Source organism: Borostomias antarcticus, assembly GCF_949987555.1.
Source record: "Borostomias antarcticus genome assembly, chromosome: 13".
NCBI lineage: Eukaryota > Metazoa > Chordata > Actinopteri > Stomiiformes > Stomiidae > Borostomias > Borostomias antarcticus.
The window spans coordinates 19,215,597-19,242,178 of record NC_140246.1 but is presented as its reverse complement, the minus strand read 5'-3'; the positions used below and the strand labels follow the sequence as shown (position 1 = coordinate 19,242,178).

Sequence of the window (26,582 nt, the reverse complement as noted above, 5' to 3'; positions counted from 1 at the left end):
ACAGATCAATAGGTCTTAAAATAGGTCAAATCAATGTGTGACTTTTCAATCATTCCCAACTAGTGTATGAGCTCTGAAGCTCCACAAACATATTCACATTGTCACTCAAGTTATTCGGAGTACAAACACACAAGAGGCTTAAACTGGATGTGAGCTGCTACAGGGAGCCAGTGTAGGGAATGAAGTGAAGTTGTGTGGGACAAGCATCAGCTTTCTGGACAAGCTCCAGGGGTCTGATGGCCGACACCGGGGCCCCAGCAAGGAGGGAGTAGTAGTAGTTCAGGCGGGAGACGACAGGAGCCTGGATGATCACCTGCAGCGTTTCTTCAGTGAGAAAGGGGGGCATCCTGATGTTGTAGAGCAGGAATCTGCAGTCAACTTGAATGAAACTCCTGGGCTATGTTATATAACAACATTACGCACAGATAGACAGTTTGACATGACATGAAATAAAACCACTGACGTAGCGCAAATAAAACATTTTATTTCATCCATTAAGTATGTTTAAAAGGTGATGCTATAGAAGGTTGTCTCTTTCCAGCACTGTACAGCCGGTGTGCCCGCAGACCTGCCCAGACTGGTGCTGTAGTGGTCCTGAAACACAGAAGACCCTGTGAAGAGGCTGTTAGCTGAGACAGAACTCACAATTACACGAGAAGTACAATCTGTGATTCATAGTAGACTGTTTACAGGCAGCTGTGACTGTGAGACATGATTCCAGTGCTTGGTAATTCATTTACAGGGATATACTGACAAAGACCGTGTACAGGTGTATAGTGATAAATGGGGCTACAGGGCATGGTGTAAGAAAGGAGGTGTGTGTGTGTACTGTATTTTAAGTCCAGGGCCATCCGGTTATTCTTCAGCACAGCCAGAGGAGGTGGTACCAATGTCTGGGCTCCCATCGTACGGTAAATACAGGGGACTGGTTCTCTGCTGCTCACTCCATCTCTACTCCATCTCTGCTACCAGAAAGACAAAGACTCAGAGAGTTTGTTTATTTTTTTCAACAGGTGAGCTAGTGGGTGATGCCACTTACTGTGCTAGGGAGGGTAGGATGTTGCAGTCCCCACTACAATAATTATGTTTAGGATGGGCCACAGTAAGGTCCATCAGACAGATTATTGCAGATTTAGAGGGTGGAGTAATAGTGGGCCTTAAGGAGTTTGCAAGTGGCACCTATAATCAGATTGCTTACACCTTCAGTACCTGATTAGATAAAATGCCTTGACGTCGGGGTGACTCACCTTAGGCGATTGTTCAGGTGGTGAATCATGTGATGTCAGCTGGTCAAGGCCAGGGACAGAGCATGAGAGAGAGAGAAGGAGAAAGTGAAACAGAGAGAGGAGTTCTCTCTCTCCCATAGATGCCAGAGTGATAAATAAAGAGGCTAATCCAGGCATTCAAGATGCATTAGAAACACAGTTGTGTGGTGGTGTGTGGGATACTCACACAGTAGCAGGCTGTGATGGTGATCTGGATGTGTTCCTCCCTGGTTGACACACCTGCTTCAGGTACAGGAGCTTATGGAATGTCTCGTCAGCACTCTCGATGGAGGCGCTCACACTCACCTGAGAAGTGGGAGAGAGAAGAACAGAGGTACAATAATTCAGACGGGGGAGGAGAGGTGTTATCATAGCTAACATTTATATAAACTCCAACACAGGGATGAGTGGTGCTGGGAGAGAGAAAAGCACCTAATGAAACAGTCATAAGAGGCATGAGAGGGCAGGGACATTCCACAAACATCTCTGGCTTTTTAGACACACCTCATCTTCAGCGAAGACTTGGGTTTGAGGGCAGGAATGTACACTTCTTCATAGCCTTAGTTAGTGGAAGGATCTGTCTGGCAGCTGGCAGCTCTTGTCGGCAATGAAGTGACTCTCATAGGCAGAGGCCTGACAGAGCAAACCGTTAGTTCAGGCAGTAGTCCTCTCTCCTCTTCTAAACTCTGAGCTATAGGACAGACTCGAGATACAGAAGGAGGCTGAGAGTCACATGTTCGACCTCAAGGTCTGTCTCACCTCTCCCCATTTGCTGTCCTCGTCCACACACACACACACTCTCTCTCTCTCCCTCTCACTGGCACAACAGCCAGGATCCTCCCTCTTAAGCACCTACTGCATTTTTAGTTTGCTATTCTTCACTTTGCTTTCAGCACTAGATTATGCTCCAAGTCTCTTGTATTAAAAAATGAGATGCACTTGTGAGTTCTGGCAATTAGTAGTACACTGACCTTTCCTATGTTAAATGTGATTATAGTAAGTCACTTTGGATAAAAGTGTCAGCTAAATGACTGTAATGTAGTTAAGAGTGCGTGTGTGTGTGTGCGTGGCGTTACCTGCATGCGGTTCATGGACTCTGAGCTGGTCCAGCTGGTTGGCAGAGCTGAGCGCCTCAAGGCGGATGTTGTCAGCTTCATCTTCTTCTCCTGAGCTCGCTGTATCACTGTCTCCGCTTCGTCAGTCCGACAGCCTGTGCAGACAGACACGCACAGTTCCAACTCATCAGGCAGATACACTATCAAACATGAATGAACCAATACAGGTCATCAGAACTCAAAAACATCATGATGAGGGGCAGTCCATACAGTGAGTTGGAGTGTGTGCTCCTTAGCATGTGGCTGGAGGGAGTGGATCTGTTGTGGGAGAGTTTGAGGGAGGAGGGCAGGGAGGAGTCAGTATTCTCCTCAATGTTGGAGTTGGAGGAGGCAGAATTGGGATACTTATTCTTGCTGAATAAGAAGGAGCTCTGCATCTGTGGAAGACAAATACATACAGGATGTGTAAGGAGGAATACGCTCCCAAAATGAAACCGCAGAGTAAGAGGCATGGGAAGCGAGGGAGAGTGGAGGAGAAGATCTATGAAAAATTGCAAGTGAGAGCTAGTCAGTCACTAAGAGAGAAGAGAGCGAGGTGAAGAGAGAACACTAGGGAGACGGTGACTTGAGCATGTGCTCTAAACGCAAACGCTTAAGGATGTAGTGCGAGTATATAAAATTATTACTACTAAGTGATATAGAGGGTGTCAGTATGCATTCTTTCAGAGCGTTCTGGAGACTGCTATACATGCAGATGAGATGCTCATGACTTACTCGGACGGTTTGGCTCCACTGGGTCCTTTAGCATCAACTATCAGACGCTAAGGAAAATAATCTATTGTAATTAATAACAGTGGCTCCACTGCAGCCGTTGCGTTTGATGCCTGCGTCCGACATTAAGAGAATCTACTAGGTTCATTTCTTGATTTTTGATGGACGCTGACAGTTGACGCTGACGGACGCAGTGGAGCCAAGGGGTTAGAAGGCGTGTCTGGTGAAGCACAGCTGGCAAGGTCTGAACTCCTGTGTGAAGGAACAGACAAGGTCAGGCAGAGTCATGCAGGGTGTCGAGGGAAGACAGGTAGCAGCCAATCACCTTCTCAGACACAAAAACACATTATCTTGTCTTAGTGGAGCTGCTGTCATTAATTACAATGGATTCATTTCCTTAGCATCTGATGGTTGACACTGACGGATGCAGTGGAGCCAAGGGATTAGATTGCCTACCTGTTATTTTAAGAGTTGTTCACAGGCCTTTTTGGTCGATACAATATCGTACACAGACAGGTGCTGCTTCTGAAGAGTCCAGCTGCTCAAGGGCTGCACTGACTTCAAAATGGCATCACATTGTTCCTAACTACAATTCAGATGGTCTCTGGTTCTGCTGTAGGAGAAACAGATATGGGAAGAATATGCACACTGTATGTTATAACTGAGCCGACTCAGGTGTAGAGGAAAGGGTAAGCACCTGAGCAAGTAATCACACCAGTATTATTGATCTGATATAACATGTAGTTCAGCTAAAAGCAATCGGAGGCATTATCATCACATAGGTATTTGCTACGCTCTGAATCAACAAACGGCATGGCACAGCCCAACTAGCACTCTCAGACACTCGTAACCAAATCATTGATTCTAATTTGGTTTTGTCACATAGCTCATAACGCACGTGTCAGCGCTGTTGCTTGATGGGTGAGTTGTGTACATGCTATTGCTATAATAAATAATCCTGGGGGGGGGGGGGGGGGGGCATGTGGTTATGTTACATACCTACTAGATATTCTATATACACTAGATGTTCTAGATAGTCCATTGCCTGGGTGGCTGGGGTCTTTCAAGATCCTGTTGGCCTTGGTCTTGTATCTTAAATGGTTGATGTAGATGTCCTCAAGGTATGTTCCCCCCAAAGGTACGTTCAGCTGATCTCTGTAGATAGATAGATAGATAGATAGATAGATAGATAGATAGATAGATAGATACAGGTGAGGTTAACGCTGTGCTGGGACAGTCCAGGGCTGAGTTTCCCCAGAGGCATCCAAGCGCTACGTTCATCGTAAGCTACGGCGTTCTTCTTACCGCTTAGTGCCTCTGGGAAACTCAGCCCAGGGCCAGAGGTGTGTGTGGTGCAGAGGTGAGGAAGAGATAGCGGCCCGGGACTGGGACTGGCTGCAGCCCTGACTCTCCAGCTTCAGACGGTCGTTCTGCCTTCAGCCTCTCCATCTGTCCCAGGGGGAACACAGCTGTTAGTCAACACCATAGCTCAGAAGACGTGTGTATGTGTGCGTGTGATCGTGTTACCTGTGTGTGCCTGTGTGTGTGTGGTGTTACCTCTGTGCGGTTCATGGACTCTGAGCTGGTCCAGCTGGTGGGCAGAGCTGAGCGCCTCAAGGCGGATGTTGTCTGCTTCATCTCAGTCTCCCCAAGCTCGCTGCATCACCGTGTCTGCTTCACCATCCAAACAGTCCGACAGCCTGTGCAGACAAGTTAGAACATACTCTGGGTGGATACACTTATCAAACATGAATACACAAAACACCAGTCTTTAGGACTCAACATCACGATGAGGGGCAGTCCGTCAAGTGAGTTGGAGTGTAAGCATGCAGAAGAGCAGAGCATCACAGCTACTAGTTAATAAACTCCAACACAGGAATCAGTGGTGCTGGGAGAGAAGCTACGGTGTGGTAAAATCACTTTACTGAGTCACATTGATTGTGATTAGGACCAGCAGACATTAACACACACTGGGTAGAGTGTGCAAAGGTGTATTAGCCGGGTATTCATCTTCATACAAGCTATTCAACTACTACTGAACTAAAAGATGCCATCAGTACCAAGAATGATATCTTGACTGCCGTTTGAGACAGCATTGTTACCGCACGTGATTTTAGCCTCATCATCTTGCCTTTGTTTTTTGTTTATTTTATATATTGTACAGCACTTTGGTGCAACTTCTGTTGATTTTAAACGTGCTTTATAAATAAAGCTGACCTTGACCATCACTCACCTCCACCTCAAACACTGGAATGAACACCAGGGTGTCTCTATCATTGACGGGCTGTTCGCCTAGCTTCACCGCGTAGTTCCGCAACAGGTATGCTTTTCCACTCTGAAAAGCAAGGAATACAAATGAAGAGGGAGTAGCGCCAACTACAATAGTTAACAAATATTAACCAGCTCTGTTAAGAGTAAAATATTGATTCCGTTTTTCTTTGAATAATATTAATCATTTGAATACGGATTCTGGTGGCCTGTCGGATGACAATAATTAGTGTGAGTACTACAAGTCAAGTATGATCACAAACACTTGTCATTTGTGAACCAGTGCCTACAAGAGTGACCTTAATGCTGAGCAAAACGATCAATACACTGTGGCTTTGAAATGGGTTAGACTATACACTATAATGCTGGTAAGATCATGTTAACTGAAGCTGAGGTGGGCGTCAGGTGGCGACATGCTGGTGTTCTTGCCTTCTGAGTCGATATTGATGGCGTCACCGTCTCTGGCCACCGAAAACACATTGTAGTCACCGCCTCTGGCCACTGAAAACACGTTGTCGTCCTGCGTAAGGATGGTTAGACTTGGCCCTTCCTCATCCATCACTAACCACATTCAGAGCCTGACCCTCTATGGCCGTGTGCTCCTACAGGAAGACAGTCAAGCGTTTGTGCATGCATGTCTGTGGATCAGCGTTAGAAGCGCCACAACTATAACTTGGGACGTGAACTAACCACCACCCGTCCGTCCAGTGAGATAGCCCAGCCTACCACTCATTTACCATAAGAATTTACCCCACGTTTGGTGAACATGGTGCTCAGCACTGCAGTGCAAGTATATGGTCCACTGCCCCCCTTAAGATACACCAAGTGAACCATGTCACCCAGGGCGATGGCGTAACTCCACAGGGAGATCACCCCTATTGGCATTCTGGAAATAAAAATAATTTGACAGTCAGACATTACACACCAATGTGACAAGTCAGAGCAACATACTGGTGAGAGAGAGTGTGTGTGTGTGTAATGTTTATGCTGTGAGAGGTTGGCGGTGTGTGAACTCACGTGAGAGCATGGGTGTAGTTGAAGCTGGGAGTGACCCCCAGGAACCCCAGAATTCCCTCCATCACCATGGCAGGGTCAGCGTGAAGCTGGGAGCCATCCACAATGTGCGATTGGACATACCACACAAATCACAACACTGGACTACTTATAATACTGAATATGATGCAAGGTACTAAAGGTGCCAGCATGGGGGTCCCAGCACAGACATGACACACGGAAACATTTAGCAATTTGTGGCAGGGCTGAGTAACTAACTGTAGTTCTAATAGAGACATGGCATACCTGGTTGGGTTGGTAGTGGCGAAGCCAGCACTCCAGGTGAATGACTGACCCAGGTCTAAGGCAGCATTTCTACAGCATGAGTAGGTCTCGTGGGGAGGTCGGCCCTGCCGCCAAAACCCGTTTAAACGTGTGGTTGATGGCCGACGACCATAGGGTCCTGGTGAGCTTGCCGGTGCTACAGTGGGCACACAAAAGGTTAAAGGTGACACTCAAGTCAAGAGTTATTACACGCTGGGTTTTGCGACTTTCCCTTAATTCAGCAAAGCATCTTCCACACCCAGTCAGCCCCCTGCTGTAGCCTGTATATCGATGACAGACTGACACAGACAGACAAGATTTCCTCTCTGGCCCTCTCCCCTCTACACACATTCCCCCTCTTCAATGTGAGCCTATATGAACCTACCAAGTGAGATGTAATGGACTTGCATTACACAAGGATTCAGAAAGAGTCATGAGCCAAATCCGAATCAAAAGAGTCATTTGATGAGTCATTTGATGAGCTGAGTTATTGTGTGAGCTGACTAGCAACAGACTGAATTGAATCGTCCAATCACCTACCAATGAAAATGTGAACACAGGGAAACCATCCAATCACCTTGGACAGACATTAATAAAATAATGTTTTAAGGGATTGAGTCAGTCTGAAGAACCTCCTGGAGAAAGTAAGTAACTTGGGTTATAGCAGAGAGTTACCACTCTTTGTTAGCTAGCTATAATTTATAATAATTGGAATTTGACCAACAAAACTTGAGTAAATTATAAAGTTATGTATTTCACAAGTGCCATATGAATCACTTTAACAATTAATTTTCTTAACATTGACTGACTAGCTAGCTCACAGACGCCAACATAGCTAAAGCTCGCCAACAAACTGATGTTGAGTGAGACAACGTTAGCTAGATTAGTGTTACATTATCCACATTAGAGTTACAGCATTAAGTACATGGTTAAAATCCATGTTAAGGTTATTTCTAGCAAAAAATAGTCGTATTTTTGATGAATATAGCTAACGTTTAAGGAGACATAAAAGGCTCGAGAGATTTCATATTTCCCGGGCAAAGCACATCAGTCCTATAGACATACGAATGATTGGTACAGTACTCGTCAGTACTCATCTTTGTTAGCTAGCTATAATTTATCATATTATAATTGTAATTTGATTACAAAACCTAAGTAAATTAAATGTTATGTATTTCACAAGTACCATATGATTCGCTTTAACAGCGAGTTGAGAAACATTGACTGACTAACTAGCTCAGAGCTAGAGCTCGCTCGAGACATTAAATGCTCGAGACATTTCATATTTCCCGGGCATAGCACATCAGTCCCACAGACGATACACATACGAATGGTCTCCATCTATAGCTTAGACAGGGGTTTGCTCAACTAAAGTTGAATAAATAGCAAACATGTAAGCACAGTAACACTTGTCCACTATTCTTACGGTGTCCCATCGACCGCCTCACAATCTCGGCGGCCATATAGATACGCGCGCTATTGATGATTGATAAATGGTGATTCCTCTCCCTGTCATCAGAACCCTTCAAACAAGAACCAGGAGTGTTAGGGGAGGTCTTTGACATGCTGAACCTCAAGGTAACTACTGCTGAATACCAAACTGTTCATTTTGATAGCCTATGTTTAAAAAGTGCAATGCAGTAAGGTAATTAAACAAACATCACAATTTCTCAATCATGTTACCTACAGTCGTGGATCTACTTACTGCCACTGATTGAACACATACAGTGCCTGTTATGTCTCACATCTGTCCTGTTTACTACTGCTTTATAATTACATCCTTCACTGGATCAATATTGAATATGAGTCTGAGGTTTGTTTGTCTGATTACATCAGGCCCAGTGCAGAGGACATCAACTGGGCTTTGTGTCAGACAAAAAACATTACTGCCACCAGCATTGAGGGTTAATCAAAGTCATTGACCACATTGTTTCCTCAGAAGACAGACATCTGGTGACTGATAACATACTCTTCACGAATGCACAGATGCCATACACAAGACTAGTTGGATAGAATAGTATAGTATTTTGTACTATATCTTCACTCTGTTGTATAGAATTGCATGGCTATGCCCATAACTTTAAGACCTGTTTGAAAGAACAGGTGTAGGTCTTTAATTACCTCATATTGATACATGTACTTCATTCTAAAGGCCATAGATGGCAAAGTCTATTGGCTGATGGTAGGTGGTATGTTGGCACCCGGTGTTCGGGTTGAGTTTCATGATGTTTATCCTCATTATAGCAGGGCAACACAATCATCTCAGCCCTGCACAGTGCCTTGCACAGAGATACAGTAGATTTACGCAACTACTACTACCAGAACACACACACCTTAAAGATTTGCTTTGATACACTAGTTTGAGTTAAAAGGCTTCACAAGAGCTAAATACTGTTTTTCTCTGATCTTAAAGCCATTCCCCCAACACACAGAACTGAATCAAGAAGCGATATTGTTGCAAGTGACCTCTTGTGTTCTGGTCCTAGATGAGTCCACCAACATCCCCATGACCTGGAACCTCCCGGCCTCCAGGACCAGGGGACGGCACTCCTTACAGTCCAGGACCAGCGAGCCTGAAATGGAATATATATTTTTTATAGTATAAAAGATATTAAAAATCTGAAAGAACGTGTACATGACATCCGTCACATAACATGTGTGGGCATTTGTAAAGCATAGAACATGCAATTCACTTACTGTGGCCGTGCACTACTAGTACATATATTATACAATGGGTCTGAGATGGGCTTAAAGGTGAACATGCTGATACTTAAATGGTTTTAAGTAGCTCAAAGTATGAAGGAGTTGACTGCTAAAAACGTACGGAAGATGACATCAAGGAAGACATTCAACATCAGTATACAGCCTTGTTGATACACAACAAGCAGCATTCATTTAACAATGCTATTTAATGTAAGGGAGGAGGATGGCATATCTGCACATTTATAGTCCTTACCTCTCCATGGTCAATGTCCATAGACTCCAAGTCAACGTCTATGCAACTCCGTTTCAGGTCAATCTCTGATGAGAAGGCGAGAGAGGGAGAGCAAAAGAAGTGGCATAAGAGATCTGTGTTAAAGCTAACAACTGAAAGAGGTATTGGAAGGTTGTAGAGAAGAGTGTGCGCTCTCACCTCACTCCTAAGTGTGTAAGTGATTGGAGAAGGGAACAAGACAGAAATAATAGAGCTGAAAATAGCTGTGTTGAGACAACTGAACCCTCAAGGGAGAGTGAAGCATGTGAAAAAAGAGCAAGACAAACAGTACTGACCTGCATTTTGACAGTGTTCTGATGGTTACATGCGCCAGAGTGGCATTCATGACGGTGGCGGACGCTGTCATTGTGTGATCTGTATAATCCAACAGCTTCTCCCCTAAAGCGTACTGGAAGGAGAGCAGCTACTAAACCACAAACATGGGACATGAAAGGTCATCATTATAAACGTTATCTTTATTTAATTTTACGCTGGCCTAAGACCCAGTGGGTGCTTTGACTTGTTCACTGGTAGATGCAAGCATGCCCAATATGGTGTGGTAAATACAGTCTTATTCAGTACGAGTGTGTAGTAATCCTCACTTGGTCCTTGCAAGCTACCTGGTCTCCAGTGTGTATGTGTTCATCTAAGTTCACATCGTCCACTATGCTTTATAAGCATTCTACTGTAGAATGAAGACGAGTATGTTCAGTCTGTGTAGTGACGAGGCAGTGTTTTCAAAACATCACAGCCAACACCCCTGATATCGTTGCTGTCAGTGAAAATCTTAGAGTTCATTCTGGAGGTCGGCCGTACCTTCAATTACAGCTTAAAGGAAGCTTTCTAACCAAGGTGCTAAAATACCAACATATAGACGAGAGCAGACCATATCACATCTAGGCTACATGTGTAGACTTAGACCCCGTTTACACCTTGCATTAAAATGCGTCTTGTATCGAGATTGTATCTAGATAATGATTTAGCCTGATTACATTTACACCTGGCATTAATATGCGTTTCGAGTATCATTCAACCCGATCCGTTCGAGATCCCACATGCACCCAACTGTGAAAACTGTCTTTAGACAACTCAGGGTCTGAGATGTTGGGACGGTGGCGTGGATAGTGGCGTGGTGGCGAGACTCCGCCCCCTCAGGTCAGAGGTTGTGGGGGGCAGGTCAGTGATTGCCAGGCCATCCCCATGCACCCCTCATTGGAGACCGTGTGTCTATAGCCCACCCCGGGCTGAGCAGTAGCTGTGGAGCTGTTGACCTTTACGAGAGCATGCTTGTGTCCCTAAATTCCAACTTAAGCTGCTCTAAATTCACTTCAATGTAAAGGCATGCCGGCTTGGCGAGCTGAGGAGTGGGAGATATGTGCAAGTAAACATTTCTTATTAAAGATAATGGGTCACTTTCTGAACAACTCACACTCCTCATCGTCATCATCCTCTTCATCTTCCTCTTTCGACTCCTCCTTGGCTTTGACCGTTCCTGTCTTCTTGTAGCTGAAGTGTGTCCCTCTCTTGTTCTGCATCTGTAAAGCACAACAGTTGCAGATTAAGTCAAACACAGAGGCTCCACAGTCAGTGGGACATAGGAGTAGCTATAATGGGCCATTTATTTATCCTCCATCAGCAGGCATCTGATCAAAGTGACACATTCAGTATTGTCCCTCCGACATTAAACAGCTAGCTAGTTAGCTTGCATGATACGTTCATTATTCAGTTAGCCTGCCTCTTGTGCAACGTTCACTTAGTTGCTAGCTAGCTACCGTTGGCTAACTTAGCCAGCTAGCATTTAAGTTCGCAAGGCAGTTTCAGCAGCTAATAACTAGCTAGCTAACTATCGAGAACGGGCATAATCGCTAAGCTGCCTTTGCTAGCTTCTGAGGACTGACCCTGGCTCAAGCTAGCCAGCTACTAGATATTCGATTGAACTTTTGGCTGTAGCTAGAGATCTAGATAGATCACTAGCTGACGTTGCTGTGTTCCCTCACACACACACAGTCCTTCTTCAACAGGGGATAGGTAACGTTAGCATACCCCATCGCAAGGCAGAATGTAGAGCGTTATATCCATGGTTTCAACTTCGAACTGGATGTAAACAAAAGCGGCGTGCTGCTGTCATGTGTGAGAGATGTCGCCAGAAACTCCAGCAACAATAGCCACAAGCGACTCGGCCAGCCCACGACTTGATGACTTATTTCTTCTCCTCTCAGTTTTTTGGCGGATCGCAAAACAACATAAGACGCATACCGCCACCTACATGCCGGAATGTGCAGCATCAGTTTGCCTGTCCACCGTGTCCCCAAATCCCAACTGACACAGCTATTCATTGACTTCAATGCAAAAGCATGCCGGCTTCAGACAGCTCTCTCTCAAAAAGTATAAAGGCTGCAGCTTAGCTATTGACACCGTGGGAATCCTGAGAACTTGGTGAACATTTCTATGTATAATTGTCCGTGTAGCTTAAAAACTGTAGGCATGGCGACGAGTTAGAAAAAGTGTAAAAATGCAAAACTAGCAGCTCAAAAGTTAGAGGGTTGGCCCATACGTTTCAATGGAGAGCGCAGTTGCCGAACAAATCGTCATAGAGCCAAAACTATAAGTCACACGGCTTAGAGACTTACATTGTACGAATCAGCACAGTTGTGTGAACATTTTAATGTATAATATGTGTAAGAGCTGTTAAAACTGTAGGAGCGACAGCAGTTTACAAAACGTGTAGATATTTTCAAAAAACAGGCTACCACACTCTAGAAACTGAACATTCCACACATGCGCTTCAATGTTAAAAAAGGTCCAAAACAAACTTAAATTACATAAAAACTATAAGGAATTTTAAAAATCTGTTGAATGCGTTAAATGTGCTAAAGGTCCTGAACATTTTAAACTTTGAAGGAGGTTTCTAGCACAAAAAATGAAGGAGAAGATAGGTTTCAAAGTTTCAGAGAATTTCAAGGTCCAGCCATAGACTTCCATTGTAAAAAAAATATTGAAAAAGCTGAATATTTTAAAAAGTATAAAAGATATTAAAAATCTGAAGATATCCCACAAAGACCTTAAAGAGCTGAACATTTTGATAGTTGAATGGTTTCTGTAGCTCAAAGTATGAAGGAGTTGAAGGCTGAAGAAGGTTTCAAAACTCCCCCATTGACTTCCATTCAAAATAAATGTTGAAAAAGCTGAATATTTTAAAAAGTATAAAAGGTATTAAAAATCTGAAAGAGGTCCCATCGTGTCCTTAACAAGCTGAACATTTTGATAGTTGAATGGTTTCTGTAGCTCAAAGTATGAAGGAGCTACAGCGAGCCAAAATACGTACGGAAGAATAATAATAAAGAACTGGATAACAATAGTGTGAATGCTCTAAAGCATTCACACTAATAATAATAATAAAGAAAGAAATAGTGGGAATATCACAAGTTGGGCTAGCTTTTGCAAGCTAGCCCACCTAATAATAAGGATTGAGGACAAGAATATTCATATTTATTTAAGAGAGGGTACAGAACATTCACCCCTTCTGATCCCCTCCCTCACTTCCTCACCAGTCCACCCACAATATTTCAGTTTATTTCATTTATCTCATTTATTTTATTTTATTTAAATTGTAACTTAAAAACTTTAAAATGTGTAACTTACACTATAAAAATATAAAATGAACCTCTCAACATGAATTTAATTTCACCCTCCAAACCCTGACCCTAACCCTAGCTCTGTAGGCCCAGTCTACATTTCAATACAGAGTAGGCAAGTGAATGCATCGGCATCTTCTATTATGCCATTCTCTATAGCCCTAATTTTCTATAGCCCTAAATGTACATCTACCACAATATTGCACCATATAATTGTATTCAGTAGGTTCGCAATTTGCAACCTCACCACTAGGTGCAGCCAAAGATAAAGATAATTCTAACTAGCTAGCTAGTTGTTAGTTATTTAACTAGGCTATCTAGGAAGATATACAAACAAAATGTTCCCATTGGAATTAATTGAATGGCTGTCCCACTTTGCTGGTATCACATTGTCCCAGTTTGACAATATGATACTGTCAGACTGGGACAGTGGCAAAATCACAAAAAATAATAAAGAAAATATGAAAATGAATATGTTTTTTGAACATTCTGATACACCATTAGTTCCCATAACAAAATCCACAACAACTACAAACCATTCATCATTTTTAAAACTTTTATCATCTTAACATTTGATAAAAGAACCTTATGTCATTTGACTTACCATCTTGGTTCACATGCACAGTCAAAGAGGATGGTAGCCACGCCCCCGGAAGTGATGTCAGACACCACAACTATTTTTATTTTTATTTCATACTTGTTTATGATGAGCACAGTGTGGATTTTTAGCAATGGAAGTGTATGCATAAAAAAATAACAATGATAAAACTCAACTGTCCCAGTTTACTAGTTGTCCCAGTCTACCACTATTCACCCTACATTTTGTTAAGGGGTGTATAGGAGGCTCAACTATTTAGGGGATTAAAGATCAGTCTCTCAGACTATATTTTCAATCAATTTTAATTTAGTTATGACACTGACTCATTCATTAGAAATTACACAAATACAGACAAAATCACAGAGGTGGCACCTGGGGTGGCCAGTCAGATTCCAAGGGGGGCATGTGCCACCCCTGGCGGCCACCCCCTAGAATCGCCTGTCTGGTCGCGGTCGCAAGACCAGACATGTCCAATCGACAAGGACAGCCTGGATGTACACCTGTGGGCGTGGTCAGTTGATTGACACATGTGTTGGGAAAGGGCAAAAGCACAGTCTAATGACAAAAGTGAAAGCACACTGTAATGATAAATGCGCACTCTAATGATAAAAGCACACTCTAATGATAAAAGCACACGCTAATGATAAAAGCACACTAATGATAAAAGCACACTCTTAATGATAAAAGTGCACTCTAATGATAAAAGTGCAGTTTAACGATTAATTTAATGAATAATTTAATGATTAATTTAATTAATAATTGAATTTGATTGCATTTTAATCATTCACACATTTAATTTGATTGCATTTTGATCGATTACACATTTAATTTGATTGCATTTTAATCAACCACATATTTATTTATTAATTTTTGTTACTTCCACCCCTCATACTTGTACATATGACACATGGAGATCCTTGAATCCCTGAATCAGAGTGTTTACTGGCTGTTTGGAGTGCTTACTGGTTATTGGTTGTTGGAATGCATGCTGGATGTTTGGAGTGCTTACTGGTTGATGGAGTGCTTACTGGTTGTTTAGAATGCTTACTGGTTGATAGAGTGCTTACTGTCTGTTTGAAGTGCTTACTGGCTGTTTGGAGTGCTTACTGATTGTTGGAGCGCTTACTGTTTGTTTGGGGTGCTTACTGGGTTCATGGAGTGCTTACTGGCTGTTTAGAGTGCTTACTGGCTATTTGAAGTGCTTACTGGTTGATAGAGTACTTACTGGCTGTTTGGAGGGCTTACTGGTTGACTGCTTACTGGTTGATGGGGTGCTTACTGGTTGATAGAGTACTTACTGGCTGTTTGGAGGGCGCACTGGTTGATGGGGTGCTTACTGGTTGATGGGGTGCTTACTGGCTGTTTGGGGTATTTACTGGCTGTTTAGAGTGCTTACTGGCTATTTGAAGTGCTTACTGGTTGATAGAGTACTTACTGGCTGTTTGGAGGGCTTACTGGTTGACTGCTTACTGGTTGATGGGGTGCTTACTGGTTGATAGAGTACTTACTGGCTGTTTGGAGGGCGCACTGGTTGATGGGGTGCTTACTGGTTGATAGAGTGCTTACTGGCTGTTCACTGGTTGATAGAGTGCTTACTGGCTGTTTTGAGTGCTTACTGGCTGTTTGGAGTGCTTACCGGCTGTTAGAGGTGTTTTCGTAGCCTGGTACGACCATCCCCGTTCTCGCGAGCTCATATTCTGTTTCACTAACGCAGAACGGTCTGGCCTTCTCCTCCTCCAGAGCGATTATCCCAAAATCCAGACCATACCGGGCGAATCAGGGACTGTGTTTTACTGCTGTTCCGTACCACAGCGAAAAGCAGCCCCTGATTGGTTCGTGTCCCTGCCGCTCGCTAAACAAACATGGTGGCTCCCGAAGCAACAAGTGGTAACGTTAACGTTAGAAGAATAAACGCAGCTATGTGCAGTTATGGCAGAAATAGACTTAATCACAACACTTAAACAAGAACAAGAGTATGCACTAGCGGAGTTTCTTGGTGGAAAAGACGTTTTTGCCGTTCTTCCGACTGGATTTGGCAAAAGTTTGCTGAACGCTGATTGGCTGAATGTGTTTGTCTGTCAAGGCAAGTACCCCCTCCCTCATTATCGCTGTCGATGAGGCGAAGGCCAGACCGATATTGTGGAGCGAAGCAGTGAGCTCGTAAGATCGGGATGGTCATACCAGGCTAGTGTTTTCTGGCTGTTTGGAGTTGTAGTGGAAATAAATCTGATCGAAAGTAAAGGATTTGCCAAGGTTTGCTCAAAGAGATTAAGTCTGATTTATTTAGAAAACGAGCGCAACGACTTCAGGATAACGCACGTGAGTGGTTCATCCAACAAGTGAAACAGAAAGGTGTAGCGGGGTCTTATATTCAAGCAATACACAGGTATGACACTTCCAGGGATGTGATTGGCTAACCCATCTATACACGTCATAATAAATGGCAGACATCATCAACAATGGTCCAAGAGTTGAGACACGTGATATTAGAAAGGGCGTTAAATCTTGAATAGGTTTCAGGTGGGGACAATGGAACAAAGAAAGGTCACTGTAGGCCAGACTGAAAGTCTGGGGTGTGTCAACCTCCTGGAGATGTCATCCTGTTATAAATGAGGTTAGCACAGCTAGGGGCTTTGCATGTGAAAGGTTGAGGGAGGTAGAGTGAAACTACAATTTATATGACAGAGTGCTTACCAGCTGATTGGAGTGCTTACTGGTTGATAGAGTGCTTACTGGCTGTTTAGAGTGCTTACTGGCTATTTTGAGTGCTTACTGGTTGATAGAGTACTTACTGGCTATTTAGAGTGCTTATTGGCTATTTGGTAGTGCTTCCTGGTTGATAGAGTGCTTACTGGCTGTTTGGAGGGCTTACTGGTTGACTGCTTACTGGCTGTTTTGAGTGCTTACTGGCTGGTGGAGTGCTTGCTGTCTGTTTGGGGTGCTTACTGGTTGTTGGAGCACACACACACACACACACACACACTCGCTCACCACACACCGCTAGTATGCACACCCAGTTCTGTTTCCGAAGGGACCCATTTAACAAGTGCACACACGCACACACACACAGTCACTAAGCTCACACTTTCTCTTTCCTGTCTTCTGCTGTCGCTGATTGGCTGATGGGGAGTTTATTTATAATGATTGGCTTGATGGGGAGTTTATTTATAATGATTAGGTTACATTTCTTTTTCAAAGCAGGCAACAGTGTGTGTTTGAGTTGTAATCGGCTGTGGATGGCCATGATAGCATCAGCGTGTGTTTAACTTTCACAGGAGCCAGCCTTTCATCTGAATAATACTGGAGCAAAGCTTCAGGGCCACTTGTGTTACCTTTAGTGCACACACACACACACACATTGTCTCTCTCTCTCTCTCTCACACACACACACACACACACACACACACACACACACACACACACACACACACACACACACACACACACACACACACACACACACAGGCATTCAGACACACACACACAGACTCTCTGTCTCACACACACACCAGTGAGGATGTGTGTGATGAAAGGCAGGTGTGTATAATAATAATAATATAATTCGTGTTTCCTCAGAAGCTCAGAGACAAACTAGAGGACTTTCTAACCCTAACCCTCACTGATACAGTTGGGAGCCTCTAGAAATGATCAATGCTTCGGCATTTCACCATCGCAGTATTTCACAGGGAAATCCTGTGTGAAATCTCGTGGGATTTCACTTGGGCGTTATTTAATTTTAGTGATGCACCAACGCCAGGTGGCGTCTTTGAGCAGATTTAGCAGGCTGGGCTCACAGTGTATTTCTCCAATAGTCTACGAATGAAGACAAGCCTGATCATTGCATCATTAAATTTTACATTCTATAATTTAAATGCTCTGTTGTAAAACACTTTAAGCTGCATTTATCTGTATGAAAGGTGCTATACAAATAATGTTTAATTGTTATTATTACCTTGTTCTCAAACACATATTTCTCCATCTGGATGTAATTTAATTATTATGAACATAATCTATTTACAGTACAGTATCTATCTCAGTAACTGATGTCGGGTCAAGACATGATGCCTGTTAAACCACAATCTCATCTAGGCTACTGCGTGTTGCCAGGGCCGTTGCTAGGAATTCTGGGCCCCCTTAAAGAATATTGGTGTGGGCCCCTACTCCTCCAACTTTTCGTCACCACTTTTTTCGACCCCTTTTTTTATTATTATTTTTTATTATGTATCATTTTGTATTTATTTTTCTGTTTCTCTATGTTCTTTTTCAAATTAACCTCTCCATAGATACTGGGTATAATTATATACATAAATTATGCATTGTGTATTATCTGTGCTTGGACTGTCCCTGTCTGTAGCAGTTTCATGACTGGAACTATTAGATTAATTAATTAATTAATAGATCTAATTTCTATTAATTAACTTAACACTATTTATTTATTTATTGGCCATGAATTTCTTTATGTAATGTAACTGTTTCATATGTAATGTAACTGTTTCATATGTAGGCTATCCTAACCTGGGTTAACTTACATCTACATTTTGCTATTCATAGCAGTAGAATTGTTTAGTAATAAGTTTTATAGCCAACCAGTTTCTACCAGTCACTCACTCACCATCTAAAGCATCTTCTGGGGCTGGGGGTGGGTGTCTAGGTCAGAGGGGGCCACAGCTGATTCTGTGCACATAAAGGTTTTAAAAAGACATGTCAACAGGACCGGCTAGCATAGCACATTATAATTTAAGCATTCATAAGAATGGAAACAGGTGTCCTGGCTGCTGCTACTGGATTTTTATTAGATTTAATATTAGAACTGTAGTAGCTGTCTAGTTAATGGTAGCTAACGTTATCTAGCAGCTAGCTTACCAGAACGGTAGTTGGCTGGTTGCTAGAACTGTAGCTAGCTGTCTAGTTAATGGTAGCTAACGTTAGCTAGCAGCTAGCTAACCAGATCGAGTTGTTACCAGAATGTAAGCTTACTAGTGTTAGCTACCTAGCTTAGCACTTTCTTCACACACTAGGCTAACGGCTCTCGTTGTCATGGTTAATGTGAGACCGCAGGCAACTTACCGACCGTCTCACCTAGCAACATAGCTACTCTCACCTTTCTTGTGGAAAAGATTGCTTATATGCTGGGCTCCCGTTCTGCTGCCTTTTCTCCTGGCCTCTCTCTCCACTCTTTTCTGGTGCCTGGATTTATGTTTGGGCATGATGTTTATGATTTAATGTTAGACTAGTGCTAGTATTTGACAGCCAGCCGGTATAGTGACATTAATGTCAAAAGAGGTGAGACTTGCCAGCTTGAACCATGGCATGGACCAAACAATTTAAGAAGGGGGATATTGCTCAGGAAATTAAAAGTTTTTCCATCTGTATTGCATTATTTGTGGCTTAATTTGAATTCTGATGCAGCATTAGTGACTGATCTACATGTAGAATAATTTTGTCATAGAAAGAGGGACCTCTTTTTTTGTGGGCCCTGCGTGTTTCTGCATTTTTACCTTTATGCTTCAATCAATCTTTATTTATATAGCGCATTTCATACACAGAGGCAACACAATGCGCTTTACAGAGAGCAATGGGAGGGTGAGCATAGGTCCCACCCCTACATATTCCAGAGGGAAGCAAAAAAACAGTTTCACCCGGGGGCCAGAAAAGTGAGCTGTAAAAATTATTCCCTGACCTCTCTCAACGAGAGCTTGTAATCAAGTGTTGTCTTGTGTCGTCATCTCGAACACTCTAGCGCCACCAACGTGTCAAAGTTGCAGGTGTGTTCATGTACGCAACTGGCCCAAGACATGGGTCCCATTTTCAAAAACGAGGCACTGTTGGATTCCTTGGCTCCAGCTGACTTCAACAACATAATTTTCCGCCATATTGTATTTTCCGCCATTTTGAGTTTTGTGAAAAACAAAAAATGTATCTCCTCCTAAGAATTTCCACCAATCTGCACGAATCCCGGGAGCCACAATCTCTAGACCAGGGGTAATCAAGTAAAGTTCTAAGAGGTCCAGTTTGACAAAATTGCCTCAAGCCAGTGGTGGTGATGCGTGCGTTTTTTATGCCCTCAACACAGATTTGTTTCCTTGCATATTCCTATCAAATTATTGTATAGCAGCAAGTATATTACTGTGAAATACACATGGAAGTTAAAATATTGTTCACTTCAATTGTATGGTCCCCAACTTACTTTACAATCAAATGAAGTAGGCTACATTTCAACAATATTTCAAACTGTTTATTGACACTTCACATTTAGAGGGATTTCACACTAAGAAGGGATTATAAATAAAAAGTAGGCTACTATAAAAATGTATGTCTGAAATTAAAGTGCTTAAATTTAGAAAAATAAAACAAATGTAGCTTGAGTTTCCCTTTGGTGTTAACAATCTCAACACATTTTGACACAACAATTGAACTGCTTTAACAACTCATTTTTTCTGTCTACCTGTGGCATCCCACCCTCCCACTTTCTCTTCAGTTTCTTTCTCAGTGAGAGAACTCAGCTCCAGCTTGTCCTGCCAGGACTTTGAATCTGGGCTGGAATGGTGTCAGGGCCATCCTCATACACATGTATAGGTGCTCATTGGTGAGCCTGGAACAATATTTTGTTTTGATAATGTTCATGGTGGAGAAAGCTGCCTCACAGCTGTAGGTGGAGCCAAACATGGTCAAGAGGTACAGGGCTTAGACCTGCGTAGGCTGTCTCAGAGAACATTTGGAGCCAGAAAGTGGCAGGGTCAGTTCCTCCAAAATGCTCTTTCAGGGCCACATCTGCTTGGAGATCAACCAGTTCCATCTGGAGAGGACCAGGTTTTGCCCACTTGAAGAGCTGTGTGACTTCCTTTGAGAACCCCCGGACATCTGTGATGAGGAATGGATTCTGAATGAGCAGGGTGAGCTGCTGTCCAAGGCTGAAGCGTTCAAAAAGTTTGCTCAAGTTCCCAGTTTGTCGACAAAGTCAACAAAAGAAGACACATCCCTCTCACCCTGAACCTGTTCCTGCACTGTTGGGAAGTGTGCACAGTCTCCCTGCAGGTCTTCCTTGAACAGCTCAAGTTTCCTCTGAAAGGAGCGGACAGCTGTCATCAGGTCACAAACTGAATTGTTCTTGCTCTGTAGCTTTAAATTCAGTTTATTCAGGTGTGAGGTGATATCAACCAAAAAAAGCCACAATATCAATCTTCTTCTCATCCTCAAAAAAGAGAAAAATCGGTTGCCTTCTTGCTCTTTAGCTGTGCTAAGAAAGCTGTGATTTCCGTCTGGATGGACCAAAAGCGCTCTTTGCTGAGCCATCTTACATTGTTGTGCAGGAGCAAGTCATCAGCATTTGCTTCCACTTCTCTGAGGAATTCCCTGAGCATGCGATGCTGAAGGGAAGAGGATGCCCGGAGGAAGTTGATCATTCTCATCATTATGTTCATCACCTCAAAAGAAGAAAAAAGAAGAGAGAGAGAGAGAATATCAGATTTATTTGACACATGCATAATTATCACTGGTAGGCTACAATGTATTGTACATTGAAATGTTGGCTACTGGCTCCTGTGATGTGTTGAGAGTAATACAATAGAAAAACAAATGAATTCAAGTTACAGTTTCACACACACACACGATTTGTAGGCCTACCTCAGCATACTTGTCAGACAGGAGTGAACACAGGACCGACTGAAGAATGATGCAGTGGTAAGAGATGAGCTCAGGGTGGTCGTCTTTCCTTCTTGCCACGGCTCCCTTCTTTCCCCATCATGGCAGGGGCTCCATCTGTGGCTATGGACACCACTTGTTTTGGCTCCATTCCCCTCTTCATTAACATCTCCTTTCTGGCCCTCTCCTTTGGTACTGGTCTGAAGGGGTCCTAACAGGTCCTCACAGAACTCTTTCTTCTCCTTGTTGAAGAACCTTACATAAACTAACAGCTGAGTATTATCAGATACATCAGTCGACTCATCTATGGCTAAGCCTACACATGGTGCCTCATGAATTGCTTAATCTAGCTGTGCTAGCACATCCTCGGATAATACTTCGAGACGAGTGAGTATTTCCATGTTGGGGTAATGAGCAGGCCAGTACCACCACCTCGCCTCGCAGCTCTGGGAGTGTGGGAGAAAGAATACACATCTGACAGGGCTGCGGGTGTGGCAGTGTTCTCTGGTGTGATCCATGTCTCGGTGAGAGCAAGGAAGCTGAGGGAGAGCAAGGATGCATAGCCTGAGAAACTCAGCTTTGGGCACCGCCGACTGGCAATTCCAAAGTCCCCCTGTCACCACTTGCTCTCTATGAGTTGAGACAGTCAGATAGATGAGGTAAGAGGGGTTACGGAGTCTGGGGGTGACCCAGTGTCTGCGTGACCCCTGGAGAGGGAACACAACAGGAATTGGATGCAAACACATAATGCAAAAAAAACAGGTACGGAGGTAGGTGCAGACGTACTACCTTCCTGACAGGCTTACTTGACAAAGTCGCTCTTGAATAAGTCGCCCGGTGCCTTTGGTCGCGCGCCGGAGGGAGCTGTCGCCGTCTAAGCCATCATTGCTTAAGGCCTGTAACTGCTAATTGCTAATCGTCTGCCAGGAGAGTAGGCCACTCCCTCAGCCCACTCAACAGGGCAATTAGTCTAGCTCAGGCCGAAACTAACTCTCACAATAACATTGAATAACAAAGCAGTTTCACAACGACACTGACGACTTAGCACTAGCTATTAGAGTAAGAAATATATACTTAGGTTTCTAGTTCAGTCTTATAGCTCCAAGTTCCTTCCAGAGGTTAAAGCAATCTGGGGAACACTTGGGCCTGTTCTGTGTATATATCCTGACTTCAGCGGGCCACTCCCTCAGCCCACTTAACAGGGCAATTAGTCTAGCTCGGGCCGAAACTAACTTTCACAATAACATTGAATAACAAAGCAGTTTCACAACAACACTGACGACTTAGCACTTAGCACTAGCTATTAGAGTAAGAAAATTATACTAGGTTTCTAGTTCAGTCTTGTAGCTCTAAGTTCCTTCCAGAGGTTAAAGCAATCAGACCAATGTCTATTCAAAAAAAAAAAAGCTCTAGCTCTAAAGCTCTAGACCAATGTCTATTGAAATCTTACAGGGATTTTGGATTTTCTAAAGTGTTCACCCGTTATAGCCAATCCAAACAGGAAGTGGTGTCGTATCCCAGCAACATTTTGAGGTATAAAAAAAAAAATGGCAGACCTATCTAGGACATGCTCCTGTCCCCTATCAGCAAGTTCCATATCGACACCTTGAACACTCTAGGCCACCAACGTGTCACAATTGGAGGTGCGTTTATACTGAACCGTATGTCCGATTTTCAAAATTCTAATTCAATTGATTCCTTGAATCAATCCGAGTTCATCGCAGGTAATTTTTGAATGTCCGCCATATTGGATTTTATGAAAAGGTCTAAAAATATTTCACAGGCCACAATTATATTTGAATCTTTACCATAATTAGCCCAGATGATCTTCAGACCAAGTCTCACGAAAGCTGTGAGATGGATTTTTGAATTTCCAAAGTGGCCGTCACAGCCAATTGAAATTGGCGGCTAAGCCGCCAAACAGGAAGTGGAGTTATATCTCAGCAATGCTTGGATGTATCAAAACCACATTTGGCACACTCATTGGGGAAGGTCCCGTGACCCCTTTAAACAAGTCTATGTTGACAGCTCAAACTCTCTAGCGCCACCAATGTGTCAAAGTTGGAAGTGTGTTTATGCTGAACTGTATGCTTGATGACTGCGGTAGAGATTCGAATGTGGCTATGGCGTGTTCTCTTTGATGCGATGCTGACGCTTCCTGCTTGGCCCCCATATCGCTGCTTGCAGCTATATTTACTGATATAAACCTGTTCAATACATCTCGTCATATTGAAGTCTCGTCTGTGCAAAGCAGTTATTCCAGAACGAGTTTACAATTATTAAAGAGGTGAACATCACTATTAGTCTGGCCATTTTGAGAGCTGCACGAATGTGAAAGGAAAGTTAGTCAGTTCTGGCATGCGAGATCGGCTTTACAAGGTTTTGTTGAGTGTTAGACAAGTGTCAGCTAGCTAATATTAGCTAACTTACGAGTTTACCCGGATGATTAAAATGTATGTTTTAAATTGACAACATCATATGGGATGGTCATGACACAATTCAATCAGGATCAAGAAATTATTTTTCTCACGCCATTCACTACCATTTATTTTTTCCTGATTTAAGGTCCTATGGAGGTTTTCTCTTCCTGCTTCCGCTTAGGCACTCCACTATACCACAATGCAACGCTGTTATGTTTTACCGAAGGAGACGAAGTGAAGAAGACGGTAGCTATCAGTGGCTAAAGCAGGTAGCTAACATTACGATAATGCTTGTAGCTGTTTTGCTGCTAATGAAAGTTTGAGTTTGTCTCCAGTCCTGCTCGAGAAACAGAAGCTGAACCATTAGCATCAAAATAGCTACAGGAATCATTATTGCAACGTTAGCTAACTACGTTTTAGCCACAGACAGCTACAGTTAATATTATGGAAGCTGCTGCCATCAGTGCTCGGGTTGTTTACATGATACTGGGCACGTCTGCTTGCTTGCGTCCATGAATATCTGACGCAATGACGCAATATTTAAACTGAAAACCGTTTAATAATTCCCTATGCATTTCACTATATGGGTAACACTACATAGGGAATAGGGAGTGAGTGAACCATTTCAAACACATCTCTAGTCAGCTCCGTTAGCTACTGTAGCTTACTCGTCCTGATGCCATTTTCCATATGAGGACACTCTGCTAGCTAGCTAGTTAGCTAGCTTACTGTGTTAAACCTCTACTTGTCCTGATACCTTGTTCTATATGAGTCAACAGACATAGACCCGGTGTCAGTTACAGAGATAGATACTGTGGCTAGGCTATGTTTGTAATAATTAAAGGAGTAGTAAAGGGAAAATGCATGTTTAGCCCTGTTTTAAGGTTACTTAGCTTCTTGTCTTTGAAATCGAGAGTTTAACATGTTTTTGAATGATTTTTCAAGATGCCCATCTACATCCATTATATGACCAAAACGGCGGTAGAGCAATTATCATCTTTCTCGAAAATGCTAGCTTTGTCAACGTTTTGATCTGAACCATTGTATATGATCATAAGTAACCTTAAAACAGGGCTAAACATGCATTTTCCCTTTACTACTCCTTTAAATTACAATCAGATGGAGAACAAGGAGTTAAAGAACAAGCTAAGCTCATCTAATGTGCCAGACAAGGCTACAGCAATGGGTCAATGAGTAGTATTACTTCTCCCTCTATGGGCATGTGATTGGTGGTGCAGAATGCCTCAGACGGTGCGTTGAGATCCCGCGGGTAAAGTTACTACCCCCAAGGGCTCACTACTGTATGTTGGTGAATGCATCACAGGAGACCCGCCCTAATCCGATAAGAGACGACTGGCAATGGCTACAGCGTGTTGAAAGGTCAAGCAGCAAGTTTCTTAACTCAGTAAATGTTAGCTGGTCATTGCCTTTTAGGTAGGTATGGATTTGAAAGCGCATTCCACTGGCAGACATCAATTGCGGTAAAATATGGCTTGAGCCTATTGTCAACTAGACAGTAACTTCAAAAAATAGGTTACACTCAGTCTGAGAGGAAATGTGGCTTGTGGATGTTTACTACATATGTGGTACTGCTGCCTGCATTGTCGTAGTACAGCTGCAAAGTTTTAAGACAGCATTGCACATTTAGCAGTGCACTTCATTCATGTCCAAACTCTGTTTTGCTGGCTTCATGTTGTCTCGACTCTGAGAGCGAAAGTTGCTTTTCATGTGACAGCTGGCATCTGAAATGATAGCACAGCGCCATCTACTGTTGTATTTGACAGATGTTTTCCATCACATCCCAGTTGAGTAATCCTGATATCAGACAGAATTGTGAGCTTGTTGCACTCCACTGAGAACTTCAATTTAGAATCAACAAACTTTTAGTGGGCGGACTTGAACGTCTGGGCCCGGGCTACAGTTGATGGGCTGTGCACGTAAATGTACAAATTGACGGTTTAATGAGTTTAATGGGCTAGAATTATTATCAATTAACTGTTAACATCCCTACAGGACTGCAGGATCAATATTGAGAGAGGGGAGACGAGAGAGGGAGATGAGAGAGACAAGAGAGGGAGAGAGACAAAACGACAGACAGGTGAGAACGTGTCTCTGGAGTCACAGTTAGAATCTCTAGTTAATAATTACAGCAGCTCTGACCTGAGGGGGCGGAGTCTCGCCACCACGCCACAAACCCCACAATTCAGCCCCTGAGAGGGCTAGACACACAGTCTTCACTGGTAAGGGCAGGTGGGTGGCCCGGATAGGGGTACACGTCCCCGACCTGCTATGACATGAGGGGCCGGAGTCTCGCCGTCACGCCACTAAACACGCTACGGACCCCTCAACTCAGCCTCTGATGAGCTAGAGAGACACTCTTCGCCGGTGGGTGCATGGAGATTGCCCAGAGGTCACTGCACTGCCCTTGACCTACTGTGATCCGAGGGGGCAGAGTCTTGCCACCACACCACTATCCACGCCACAGACCCCTCAACTCAGCCCCTGAGTGGGCTAGAGACATGCGGTCTTCACCGATGGGGGCATGGAGATTGCCGGGTCCGTAGTAGTAATAGTAGCAGCTGTTACATACAGCTGCAGTAGCTAGTCCACCTCACATTTTCTAACTTTCTTGTTAGGG

General features: G+C 43.4%; 2 protein-coding genes across 10 annotated transcripts in view; one reads left to right on the top strand and one right to left on the bottom strand.

Moving 5' to 3' along the window:
- LOC311317037 (voltage-dependent L-type calcium channel subunit alpha-1C-like) overlaps positions 1-26,582 on the top strand; it is a gene marked incomplete at both ends in the record, with an annotated part of 479,213 nt that overhangs the window by 193,159 nt on the left and 259,472 nt on the right. The gene's annotated exons all lie outside the window — the stretch shown is intronic.
- Positions 465-11,818, bottom strand: LOC311316920 (uncharacterized protein). Of its 9 annotated transcripts, none has more exons than XM_084447880.1 (20): positions 11,694-11,818; positions 11,080-11,185; positions 9,938-10,077; positions 9,633-9,695; positions 9,143-9,249; positions 6,659-6,833; positions 6,377-6,512; positions 5,789-6,245; positions 5,325-5,426; positions 4,649-4,791; positions 4,397-4,540; positions 4,091-4,246; positions 3,548-3,704; positions 2,591-2,757; positions 2,342-2,475; positions 1,770-1,898; positions 1,453-1,571; positions 1,248-1,286; positions 830-962; positions 465-594 (listed from the first exon to the last, which is right to left on the bottom strand). In XM_084447880.1, the coding sequence occupies exons 1-6, from the start codon at positions 11,727-11,729 to the stop codon at positions 6,728-6,730; spliced, it is 558 nt and encodes a 185-aa protein (XP_084304006.1). In that variant the 5' UTR covers positions 11,730-11,818; the 3' UTR covers positions 465-594; positions 830-962; positions 1,248-1,286; positions 1,453-1,571; positions 1,770-1,898; positions 2,342-2,475; positions 2,591-2,757; positions 3,548-3,704; positions 4,091-4,246; positions 4,397-4,540; positions 4,649-4,791; positions 5,325-5,426; positions 5,789-6,245; positions 6,377-6,512; positions 6,659-6,727. The 9 variants fall into 9 exon arrangements, with proteins under 9 accessions (XP_084304006.1, XP_084304004.1, XP_084304005.1 ...); XM_084447878.1 differs by having other exon boundaries at positions 6,377-6,462; XM_084447879.1 differs by having other exon boundaries at positions 5,789-6,512.

What these genes read in the sequence shown, in the direction of transcription:
- LOC311316920 (XM_084447879.1), bottom strand. Translation starts at nt 11,729, where the DNA reads ATGGATATAACGCTCTACATTCTGCCTTGCGATGGG. An exon ending in GGATGATGACGATGAGGAGT is followed by an intron (nt 10,078 to 11,079) that starts GTGAGTTGTTCA and finishes TTTGTGGTTTAG; the next exon opens with TAGCTGCTCTCCTTCCAGTA. An exon ending in TCAAAATGCAGGTCAGTACT is followed by an intron (nt 9,696 to 9,937) that starts GTTTGTCTTGCT and finishes TTCTCATCAGAG; the next exon opens with ATTGACCTGAAACGGAGTTG.